This window comes from Zonotrichia leucophrys, chromosome 14 (genome assembly GCF_028769735.1).
Source record: "Zonotrichia leucophrys gambelii isolate GWCS_2022_RI chromosome 14, RI_Zleu_2.0, whole genome shotgun sequence".
In the NCBI taxonomy this organism is placed as follows: domain Eukaryota; kingdom Metazoa; phylum Chordata; class Aves; order Passeriformes; family Passerellidae; genus Zonotrichia; species Zonotrichia leucophrys.
In genome coordinates, this window is record NC_088184.1 from 802,645 (window position 1) to 814,942 (window position 12,298).

General features: G+C 57.8%; 1 protein-coding gene across 7 annotated transcripts in view; it reads right to left on the bottom strand.

Annotated features, from left to right (window-relative positions):
- Positions 1–12,298, bottom strand: part of LOC135454069 (ankyrin repeat and fibronectin type-III domain-containing protein 1-like) — a 241,614-nt gene that overhangs the window by 38,080 nt on the left and 191,236 nt on the right. For 4 of the 7 annotated variants that reach the window (XM_064725806.1, XM_064725807.1, XM_064725804.1 and 1 more), the window contains one exon: positions 3,323–3,451. The exons of 1 other annotated variant lie outside the window; for it this stretch is intronic. In XM_064725806.1, the coding sequence (XP_064581876.1) occupies positions 3,323–3,451 (129 nt within the window). Of the gene's footprint in view, positions 1–3,322; positions 3,452–9,898; positions 10,113–12,298 lie in introns of those variants that run through there. 2 more of the 7 variants (XM_064725808.1, XM_064725809.1) reach the window with 2 other exon arrangements.

Here is a 12,298-nt window from a genome sequence, read left to right on the forward strand (position 1 = left end):
GTCAAGAGTGCTTTAGTAGCCTTGTGCTATTTAGGCTTGGGAGCTAGATTAGGACCAGAGATCACAGAAAGCAGAGCTTTAATAAACAAAATCCCAAATACTTCCTTGCCTAAGTTACTTTTGCCTCATTTGGAGCAGAAGCTGCCTTGGTGACCCAGCACACACCATGGAGCAAAGAGGAGAAGGGAATCAGCAAACCTGGGCAAAACCAGACATGTGCAGCCCCCAGGTTTCTCCCAAAGACTGGGAAAGCTCCTCTCCAGCACCTCTGACAGCAGGACACCAGCACAGGGAGCCATGGGCTGAGGTGATCCAGCACATTCACAGGCCCGAACACTGGGGACTTTGTGGCGCTGGCTTTAAAAAAAATACCCTAAAAAAGGCCTAATAATGAAGTATTTATTTCAGCAAACAACATATGAATGAAAGAAGTGTTTTCTCAATACTTCACTTTTTCTCTGCCTTCTCTCCCTTCCCCCAGCAATTTTGTTTTTAATAAGTGGAACTAACAGGGCTTCGCTCGCTGCTGGCCGGGCTGGGAGCAGGGCCTGCTGCAGCACAGGGACACGTGCCATGGCAATAGAGCTGCCTTGTGCCACCAGTGTCCCCTGAGCCAGGGACATGGGCTCTGATGGACACACACACTGCCTTGGGAGCATACTTGGGCTGGACAGCAGCACAGGACATGCAGCCCCTCGCTTGTTGTGGCAGCAAGAACTGCAGCTCCTCCTGGCCCAGGGCTCCTGACACTGGAGAAGGGCCAAGGGGAGGTGAAGGATCTGTGTCCTGTCCCACCTGGCTGTGCTCAGAGCAGGAACACAGTGTTAGACTCCTTCACTTCTACCTCAGCTCCATCCACCCCTGCCTGAGCATCTGAATAATTGGGAACACTGGAAAACTGGCTCAGCTTGCCCCGTGTGGGGATGGGTTGCACTGACAATGCTTTGGTGGGAATTTCAAGCAGGAAACTCTAATCCCTGTCCCAAACTGACACCCAGCTTTTCAAAGCAAAGAGCACAGATGATGTCATGCTTTTCTACCTCCTCCTTGGCAACAGGCAACAGCAGGTTGAGAAGCTGTCCTTTGCCTTCAAGCCTTGAGGTAAGGATGGGCAGGATTCTCAGAAGCTGCTGATTTGGGAAAACATGGTCCATTGCTCTTCCATGCCACTGTTACCCATGTGGGATGAGCTGAACCCATCACACACAGGGTGGGTGTTCACCTCTGTGCAGAGGCAGGTGAAAGGACGCAGTGGGAACCCTGGGCTGTAAATACAGACAGATTTGATGGGGGTAGGTATTTACTCTGAAAGACAAGTTAGGCATCTGTAGATTTGCCAGGATATGAGCCAAGTTTCCCAGCCAGAGCACTGAAGAGCAGCCTCACGTGCACCCCAGGATGGTCTGGAGTGACTGAGGGTGCTGATCCTGCTGTGATGAGCAGAGATCCCTGGTGGTGTACAGGGAACACAGAAAAGCGGTTTCACACCAAGGAAAAGGCCAGGTCACGGCTGCAGAGAAGGCTGGGATAATCTCTGAATGCCTCCCTGAGGCCCTGTGCACATGAGATAGATGGGAGCAGGCAACAGGCAGGGTCCTCAGCCCCCTGCCACCCCTCACCACTGTGCCCCTCTGGGGTGACCCCTCCTCTGTGCCCTGGCAGCCCTGAGCTCCAGCAGCCTGAGCCACCCATCCTGGCTGCCCTGGTGGTGCCTGATCCAGCCCAAGGTATCTCCAAGCCATGGAGACAACCCCAGCACAGGGTGGGAGTCCTGCCTGGCTGTGCCTGTGTCCTGCAGGATGGGGACATCAGGGCTGTGTCCCTCAGCCCCAGGAGGGACACAGCACCTCCAAGGGACACAGCACCTCCAAGGCAAAGGCAGCCCCTCCTCAGGCACAGCTCCTTCCCAGGCTGAATCCCTCCAAAAGAGCATCGTCTGCCACTGCTGCGAGTCCTCGCTGCACAAGGTGCTGTGCCAAATGCAAGACAGATGGTTTCCCCCAGGAAAATGCTGTGGAGTGGGGAAAATGTACCACAAATATCCCCCAACAGGGCTAAACTGGGACCCGGGGGCTTCAAAGACACATTTAGAGAGGAAAGAGATTTGCTGGCTTCTCGTGCTCCTTTGTTATGAATAAAGACAAACTCTGATGGTTTTTAATGAGCTCTCTCTTGTTTCCCTATTTGCTACATTACAAATTCACATATTTGTCTCTTTGGGAGATTGAGAGTAATTGCAGACCAGGTTTCCTCATGACATCCTCTTAGCAAAGGGAAGAAAGTTGTGTAAGTGGAGAGGAAAGCAGTCTGTCCCCAAATATCCTGAATTCTTTGGTTCATTAATATCTGGTGAGCTTTGATGCTCAAGGAACCTCAGATAAAGGAAGCCTTTGAGGAGGGTTCCACAGCCTCACACTGAAGTGCTAGAACACACAATAAATGCCAGAAAGATCTCCAAAAAAAGCAGGGAAATTGAAAACCAAATTTGACATTCTTGCAATTTCTAAGCACTTTTCTTTTTTCTTTTTTTTTTTTAAGTTTTACCCTCCTTTATCCATCTAAGGAAGCAGAAAGCAATGTAATTTCCAGCTCTTTTAAATATCCTTAGCAGGTCACCTCTAAGGCAGGGAAGGGAAGGTTCGGGAAGGTTCCGGGAAGGGAAGGTTTGGGAAGGTTTGCGAAGGTTTGGGAAGGGAAGGTTTGGGAAGGGAAGGTTTGGGAAGGTTTGGGAAGGTTTGGGAAGGGAAGGTTTGGGAAGGTTTGGGAAGGTTTGGGAAGAAGGTTTGGAGGGAAGGGAAGGGAAGGGAAGGGAAGGGAAGGGAGGAAGGAAGGGAAGGGAAGGGAAGGGAAGGGAAGGGAAGGGAAGGGAAGGGAAGGGAAGGAAGGGAAGGGAAGGGAAGGGAAGGGAAGGGAAGGGAGGAAGGGAAGGGAAGGGAAGGGGGAAGGGAAGGGAAGGGAAGGGAAGGAAGGGAAGGGAAGGGAAGGGAAGGGAAGGAGGGGAAGGGAAGGGAAGGGAAGGGAAAGGGAAGGAAGGGAAGGGAAGGGAAGGGAAGGGAAGGGAAGGGAAGGGAAGGGAAGGGAAGGGAAGGAGGCAGTGGTGGGTGCTGCCAGAGGCTGTGTGCTCGTGTGCCCCAGCTCAGCAGACACTCAGCTGGGGGTTGGCCCTCGTTTGATGCCTTGGGGGGCTCTGCAGCAGGTGCAGGGGTTTGGAGGGCCATTGTCCCATGGGACACCACTCTGACCATGGCAGCAGTGGGAAAAGGGGACAGGAGGCGACTGGAGAGGCAGAAGCTTTGTCCCAGCCCTGTCCTGCAGCTCTTACCATTCAATGCTCAGAGACCTGGGCCGGAAGGCAGACAGCTCGGCCGAGCCATACTCAGCTTTCCTTCTCTTCTCCTGCTTCTGCTTCACCGACAAGCGGTGGGCAAACCTAGCGAGGCTGCTCTCCGACCTGGGGAGGGGAGAGGACAGGTGTTAATGGCCCTGCAGCCCTGGGCACACCCTGGCACAGCCACAGGTGCTCAGTGCTGAAAGGAGGGGGCTCCCAGGGCGGGCACCAGCCCTGGGGGTGGGCAGTGCTGGAGCAGCAGAGCAGCATGGTTGAATTGCTCAGCAGGCCAGGACCAGCACAGGTCCATGTTAGCCAAAGTGGAGCTGCAGCCTGGCAGGCTGAGAGAGCCAGGTTCTGCTCCCTGTGCAGCTAAATTCCCTCCCCAGGCTGTGCATTCCTCCCCAAGCTCCAACAGGTGACAGCCAGCACCGAGAAACAGCCAGGGACAGTCAGTGGAGAGAAGCAAAGCAACTGAATCAAAGGCCACACGCTCCTTCAGAGGAACCCTGGAGCCCCCGTGGCCTCCCGAGCACCAGAACAGCTTCCCTGAGCAGGGCTGACATGGAAATCAGCCCACATCAGAGAGGTTCTGGAGACAGAAACAGAAACGTGTGGGAGCAAATGGATTCAACTGAAGGACCTGTCTGTGCTGACAAAGCCCCTTCCCCGCAGGTGGGCGGCACTGCCAGCCCCTGGCACCTGGGAAAGGCACATCCACAGGCTCTGGGAGCTGCTGCACATCCCAGCCCAGCAGCAGGGAGGGCTGCTGGCCCAGGGCACACCTGCCCTGTGTCCAAGCCCATGGCACAGGGCTCACAGGCTGAGACAGGCTGGGGAGGCGCCTGCCCCACAGAGACCCTCGGCCCTCTGCCTCCCACTGGCACACGGGAGCCCCAGAGCCCCCCATGCTGAGGGTGGCACCCCCAGAGCCCCCGTGCCAAGGGTGGCACCCCCAGGGTCCAAGCTGGGCACGGGGCACAGCCTGTCCCTGCTGCCAGCCCGGAGCAAGGCAGGACAAGCCCAGGGAGCTGGGACACCCAGACTTGGGCACACAACCAGGCACGGGGGCTGAGTGCCAGCCCTGCCACACACACTGACACAGGCACTGCCTCCCATCCATCAGTGTGCCAGCACAACCTGCTCCCACTGCTCAGCCAGCCCGGGCTGGGCATGGAAGGGACAGGAGGGATTTGACAGAGGTGCCAGGGGATGAAGGATAGAGCTGGGGGGAACTTTGAACCTACACACATTGCTAAAGCCAATCCTCTCCTCTCCTCTCCTCTCCTCTCCTCTCCTCTCCTCTCCTCTCCTCTCCTCTCCTCTCCTCTCCTCTCCTCTCCTCTCCTCTCCTCTCCTCTCCTCTCCTCTCCTCTCCTCTCCTCTCCTCTCCTCTCCTCTCCTCTCCTCTCCTCTCCTCTCCTCTCCTCTCTCCTCACAAAATACCTCCAAAGAAAGAGAAAAAGAGAAGCTGTTTCTCAGAACTGAGAGCTCCCTGCCTTTCCTCACAGTAATTAGGCCAGCCCCGACCAGCTAACAGTTTTTTCCCTGATACATTTTAAACACAGACATCTTCAATTCATTAACTGGTTATTGATTTATTTTTCAGCTTATGAATTGCTGTTGCTGGGGATGGTGTGGAGACAGCTTTCTGGAGAGGGCTCTTGTCTCTCCAGTCCCTGCCAGCAAAGAGCTGTTCAGACCTTCCAGGGCAATTCTTTACATTCTTGAGAAAAAATCCTACTTTGATGTAAAGGATGAGGTTTGCCTTAAAAGAAACCCAACAAGAAACCCAAACCCTAACTTCCCCCACTCACAGCCGGAGAAAGAGGATGAAGAGGAGTGATCCTGGTGCCCACAGAGCAGAGCCTGGCACCAGCCCCATCCCCACCTCCTCACTCCCCTTTCATCTGGTGTCAGAGCTCACTGGGATGGAGCAGATCCCATTGGGGAGGGGTGAGAGGTGGGCACTGCCAGCCAAGGCTCTGCAGGAGCCTCAGGCATGGTGTGCACACCAGGATGTGCAGGGCTGGGCCAGCAATGGGGCTGGCAGTGGGAGCAGGGGCTGCTGGCTCCCTACAGCACCTCCTCAGGGGTATTTGGCTGCTCCCAATCCTTCCCACCTGGCCAGAGGAGCTCCTGCCAGCCTGCAGGGCTGGGGGTGTTTATGTGGGGCCTGCCTGCAGAATCCTGCCCTGCCTGCTGTGCTGAGCCCACCTGCAGCACACTCCCTGCAGGATTCCAGCCACCCCTCCCACCCTGCAGGGAGAGGGGCTGGGAAGGCCTTGGTGCCCTGCACAGATGCAGGAAGGCAGCAGCCCCTGCCACAAGTGCCTCTGTGGTGCTGCTACATGGCCCTGGCAATGACCACCACGGGGACAATCACACACCCAGGGGCTTTACCTGGATCTATCCACCTGCCCAAGCATGGCAGGAGCAGCCACTGCATCCTTCAGATTGGATAAAACCAAAGAAGAGCTGGTGGGCGAAAACAGGGCCATGTGCCCCATGTCATCAGGGTTAAGGATGAAGGATGGTTAGTCCTGGGGGCAGGTGGGCTGGTGGGGCTGGAGAAGCCACCTGGGTGCTCAGGAACATGAGGCCTTGCTGTGAGGCCCCAGGGGTGGCATCAAGGACACAGGCCATGGATGCTCTGCAGCCCAGGGCAGGGGGTGCCCACATCTGCCTGAGGCAGGACAGACAAGCCAGTCCATGGATGAGTCAGAAGCTGACCAAGAACCTTGGGGTGCTGATTGCACCCCCAGACCTGCTGGCCACCACCTCCAGCTGCTACAGACCAGGTACAGGAATGGCTGGGACATTCCTGACAGCCCAACACCTCCCCTGAGAGCTGTCAGCAACTTCTCCAGCCATGAACCAGCCTCCCTCACCTCCGCCAGACCCCAGAGCTCCAGCAGAAGCATCACTAATTAGAAGCCAGGAGCACATTACAGATCATCTGGCAATTGATACAGAGCTGCTTTACATAAACCCTGCTGCAGAAAGGAATGAATCATACCTGCTCTGCCAGGGCTCTGCTGGTGGCAGCTCCCAGCCCCTGTGCTGAGCTGCCCCTGTCCCCTGGGGTCAGAGTGCACCCAGGATGGTGTGCCAGGGCTGGGTGTTCCCAGGATGCTGTGCCCAGGGCTGGGATGCTCCCAGGATGGTGTGCCCAGGGATGGGGGCTCCCAGGATGGTGTGCCCAGGGCTGGGTGTTCCCAGGATGCTGTGCCCAGGGCTGGGATGCTCCCAGGATGCTGTGCCCAGGGATGGGGGCTCCCAGGATGGTGTGCCCAGGGATGGGGGCTCCCAGGATGGTGTGCCCAGGGATGCTCCCAGGATGGTGTGCCCAGGGCTGCTCCCAGGATGGTGTGCCCAGGGATGCTCCCAGGACAATGTGCCCAGGGCTGGGATGCTCCCAGGATGCTGTGCCCAGGGCTGGGATGCTCCCAGGATGGTGTGCCCAGGGATAGGATGTTCCCAGGATGGTGTGCCCAGGGCTGGGATGCTCCCAGGATGGTGTGCCCAGGGATGCTCCCAGGATGGTGTGCCCAGGGCTGGGATGCTCCCAGGATGGTGTGCCCAGGGATAGGATGTTCCCAGGATGGTGTGCCCAGGGCTGGGTGCTCCCAGGATGGTGTGCCCAGGGCTGGGATGCTCCCAGGATGGTGTGCCCAGGGATAGGATGTTCCCAGGATGGTGTGCCCAGGGATAGGATGCACCCAGGATGGTGTGCCCAGGGCTGGGTGTTCCCAGGATGGTGTGCCCAGGGCTGGGTGCTCCCAGGATGGTGTGCCCAGGGCTGGGATGCTCCCAGGATGGTGTGCCCAGGGCTGGGATGTTCCCAGGTTGCTGTGCCCAGGGCTGGGGGCTCCCACAGCTCTGGTACTGTGCGGGGGCAGTGGGGGTGAGCCCCCAGCACAGGGAGGGGGATGCTGTGGAGACCACAGTGCTACTTCCCAAGTGCTTTCCAAACATTCACAGATGTCTCTGTCCCTTAAGAAGGATCAGCATTAGGGATGTTAAGGCAGAAGCAGAGAAACTGAGGCACGGAGAGGGCACACAGGTGAGACAGATTCCCTGTGGCTGTCAGCATCCTTCCCCTTGTGCTTATCTGATGGGCAAGATTTGGGTGCCTTCCCCCATCAGGACCACACACTCAGCCCCACAAGGGCTGTTCTGGGGAACAGGCAGCCCCAAGTCCCACTGTCATCCTGAGCCAGCTTCATGGCAGCCACAGGATGGGGACAAGGGCAGCCTTGCCCCTGCACAGCACTGCCCCAGGTCCAGCCGGGCTCACCTGCCCAGCCTCCCTCAGAGGCAGCACCCCTGCAGCAGCTCAGCACTGGAGCAGCAGGGCTGGCACTCAGGGCTGGCACAATGGGCACAGCTGGCACCTGCCAAGGCAGTCCCCACACCCCCAGGGGACACGTGGGAAAAGCCATCAATTGGAACATCAACTGCAGCACCAGGAAGAATTGTCTCCTGACAACCAGAGAAGGTTGTTCAGCTACTGTGCTGTATCATAAATCACACCTCTATGACTTTGCCATCTGTCAGCCAGATTACACGTGTTCAGAGTCCCATGTCAGCATTTAAGTCAGAACACGGCATCTTTTTCCAGAAATAATTATCAGTGCTGAAGGCTCTTGCAGCAATATCTGTCCTCAGCCCTTCTCTCCAAAGCTCTGGACAGAAGGGCAGGACTGCCAGTGTGGCACAGCAATGCACAGCCTGGTGTGACATTGCCCCCTAAGCCCACTGCTTCAGGCACAGGGAGGGGCAGGGTCTGGCATGGCAATCTCCCTCCTGGCACCAGCCATGGTACCCAGCACCCTGAACAGAGCAGGCAGGGACAGGCAGAGGCAGAGAGACAGTGCTGTCCCCAGCCTGGGGTGTGCTGAGAGCCTGAGTGTCCCACCAGGATGAGCAGAGTACCCAGAGCAGCACCTGCACGCCAGCCTGGCCAAGGGGAAGGGTCCAGCTAAGCCCAGGGCACAGCTCCCACTGTGTGACACAGCCCGTATCCATCCCTTCACCCCACGGGTTTCCTGGGAGTCCAAGCCCACAGGAGTGACTGCCAAAGCCCCAGCCTGCCGAGGCACTGGGGAAGGCAGGCAGGGCACGGATGGGGGCTGGCAGCCTGTCCCCATCCTGCCTGTGCCTCCAGCAGCTCGCTGAGCCGGCCCTGGCCCCGGCACCCAGCGCACAAACCCCTCAGCTGCCCTGGGATGAGGACAAGGGGCTGAAGCAGCGTCCTCCGCCCCCTCGCTGGCCGGGCAGGCGGATGAGCAGTGACATTTCCCAAAGCTCAGTACAGAAATACACAGGCACTGGATCCATCCTCCAGCTTCACCCGCCACACACAGGCGTGGATCCGGCCGGGGGTTCGCAGTCAGCACCGCATTCCCCACACCACAGCTGGGAAGTGATGACAAGCACAATCCTGATCCCTGGGCTCCGCATCCCTCCCTCCCTCCCCTGTGGTGATCTGCTAAAGCCTTTTGGCAGTTTGCAGCCGCCGGGGTGAGCGTGTGCCCACAGGAGCCCGGGTGTCTCAGCAGGCACCTGCAGCATTCTGCCACAGCCAGAGGGCAGGGACACCAGGGGCTGTTCAGGCAGGGACACCAGGGGCCGTGCAGGGACACCAGGGGCCGTGCAGGCACGGACACCAGGGGCCATGCAGACACAACTGCACCAAGCCACGGGTGAGGGACGGCCAAGGTCACGAGAGAGCTGGTCCCAGGCACAGGATGACCAGCACAGGATGACCAGCACATGATGACCAGCACCAGCAACACCTCTGCCCCACCAACCCACCCAGCCAAAGCCCTCAGCACCACACGAGTACCAGCCATCCATCCCACAAGATAGCACATCCAGGCAGGAAAACCTCCCACTTGTTGCATGCACACTCCTTATCCTGAGACTCGGGAGCCAGCACGTGCCTGTGGCTCTGAACTAACCCAGATGTGGGCAGGCAGCTCCCAGCCTCTTCCACCAGCACAGGCAACAGTCCCGGGACGAGCCACGGGCTGCCAGCAGCCCAGGCAAACAAGCAGCGTCTCAGCTGGTCCTCCCTCCCTGGGGAGCAGCCCCTGCACGAAGAGCTTTGAGCCGGGCTCATCCCCAGCAGATCCTGGCTGCAGCCGGGCTGGGGAGGGCGGCTGTGCCCGGGGTGAGCAGTGCTGGGGGCACAGAGCCCTGCACTCCCTGCGCTGCAGGGCTCGGCTGCTGTCCGCAGCTTATTTGCACAGGTACAGTCAGGATCAAATAGAAGGAAAATAACCAAAGCTGGAAAGGCTCTTCCCAAGCAGGGAGCAGTCTTTTGGGAGAGAGAGGGTTTGGAAGCCCTCATGGCCACGAGCACGCAGTCAGTGCTGGCTGTGCACAGCACTCCGGCGAGCCCTGCTCCCGGTGACACGCTTCCCACTGACCATGGTCCCGGGCACGAGAGTGCCTCCAAAGCAGCAGCCAGGGCCAGGAGCCAGTGAGCCATGCCCAGCTGTGCCCTGCAGGGACAGGGACAGCGACAGATGCCCGCGAGCCGCGCCAGCGATGCTCACTCACCTGCACAGCCTCTGCTCCCTTTGCTCGTGGTGCTTGGCTCACCCACTGCCAGAGCAGCAGCTCATCCCGGGGCGTCTCTTCGGGAGAGTCCCTGTCCCCTCTGTGCACACTCCCATCCTGAGTGGGGTCCCTGCTCCCATCTGCGTCGCCTGACCTCCTCAGCTGCCACCTCCGCTTCCCTCACCCATCACCTCAGGTTTCTCGTTTGCTCTGTGCTTGGCTCTTTTTTTCTTTTATTTTTTTTTCTCCCAATCTTGTTTCTATAGAAACGAGATTAGCAGAGGGGGAAATAAAACAGCCCCATGTGACTCAGATTCCGACACTGAAGAATCTCCTGGTTGTGCCTGCTGTGGCTTTACATAACCAGGAGCCTTGCGGGCTCAGATGGGGGTACCGGGCTGGGACGAGGGACACAGGGCCCAGCCAAGGGGAACCAGGCTCAGGTGAGCGGGATCAGGCTCAGGTGAGGAGCACCAGGCTCAGCTGTGGAGGAACTACAGGCAGAAGGCAGCGATGCCTCACCTCCACTTGCTTTGGGTTTGCTGTGACACCCCTGATGCAATGACAGGTCACCAAACCCTGCATGGCCCTGCCTCACTACCTGCTCCCATTGAGAAGGGCAGAAAGCAGAAGCAGGAATGATGAAAACTGCTCTGAATCTCACCAAAACCTCTGGGGTCCCCAGGTGAGCTTTGGAGGAGGAAGCCCCAAGACCCCGCCATGCTGTCAGGCTGTTCTGCCCCTGCCCTCAGCAGAGGGAAAGTGCTTTGGGCCACTGGTCTCCAACCTTCAGGGACTCATGGGTGACCATGCAGGCAGTCTGCTGAGCTGCAGACAGCCACATATTACACTCTGCTGACATTCCTCCTCCTCAATCTCCCAAACCTGTGAGCAGTGCCCATGACTGGGGCACACAAACCACAGACTGAGCTCTTCCATCACTGTTTTGGGGACCAACACAGGACGCTGCCCACAGGGACTCCCCAAGCCCAAACCTTAGCTCCAGGTGAGCTGGGAAGTGCTGAGGATACTGCCTGAGGACCCCCATGTGTTTCCTTAGCTTGGGGACAGATGATGATTGCACGTGACCAGTGCTGCCTGCCAGGGTCACCCACCCAGAGCTTGTGCTGATGAACTCTTTGTGTGTATGGCTCACTGCACTTCTGCTGCACCCCTGGAGGCTCAGTCCCCACTCAGCCCCAACTCCCCAGGTACTTTTTATAGTGATAGGACAAGGAGCAACAACTTTAAAGTAAAAGAGGGGAGATTTAGATTAGATGTTTGGAAGAAATTTTTTGCTTATAGTGTGGTGAGACCCTGGCACAGGGTGCCCAGAGAAGCTATGGCTGCTCCTGGATCCCTGGAAGTGTCCAAGGCCAGGCTGGATGGGGCTTGGAGCAATCTGGGATAGGGGGAGGTGTCCCTGCCCACAGTACAGGAGTGGAACAAGATTATCATGAAGGCCCCTTCCAACCCAAACCATTCCATGATTTCTAGGATTCTGTGAAATGGGAGTCTGGGATGATGTCCTGCCAGAACACAGCAGTGAGGTGCCTTCCCCATGGAACAGCATGGAGCTCAGCTGGGCTAGCAAAGCAGCAGAACATCTCTGGAGGTTTGGCTCCTACCCAAAGGATGGAGCATTGGCTTAGCCAGTTCCTCCAAGTCTCTGGTTTTCCTTCGGGATTTCAATGTCCCACTTCTCAGGCTGACTCAGCCATGATTAGCTGGTGAGCTCTGCTGCTGTGACAGCCCCAGGCCTGCCTGCAGGATATGACATTAGGAAACCTCTCCCCCCTAGGGCACACTGGTGTTCAAGGGGGTCTCAGTTCCCTCCCTGACAAGCTCAGGACAGATCAGACAGAATGTCAGAGCAACTGTGGGCAGCCATACTGAGAGCAAGCGATGAATTCGGGCACATCCACTCAACCAAACTTCTCCATGAGCTGTCCCAGAGGGCTGGGGATGTGATGAGCAGTGGGGTGGTGCTGCAGAGAAGGAGCTGCAGAGAAGGTTCATGCAGTGCAGAGGGGATGAGCTCTGTGAGGGCCTGGCTCTCCCACCTGCTGAGGACACAGCTGCACACCCAAACCCTGTGTGGTGGGACAGAGCTGGGGATGCCTGTTCTGGCCCAGCAGGGAGGTGCTCAAGGGCAGCACAGCAGGGTAGCAGCAGCTTGAGGCTTCCCAAGGCCAGGGAGAGGGACTCTGGAGGTGCTGCAGATGGGGAAAGAGTGGCAGGACTTGCATGAGAGAGTAAGGAAAGAATGTAGAGGGCTCGTCAAAAGGGAACAAGGAGAGATGTCTGACAGCCCTGGGATATGAGGCTGCAGCTCTAGACAAGTCAACCCTGAGACCCCAAACTATTCCTCCCCCTACCACAGCTCACCTCAACATGAGC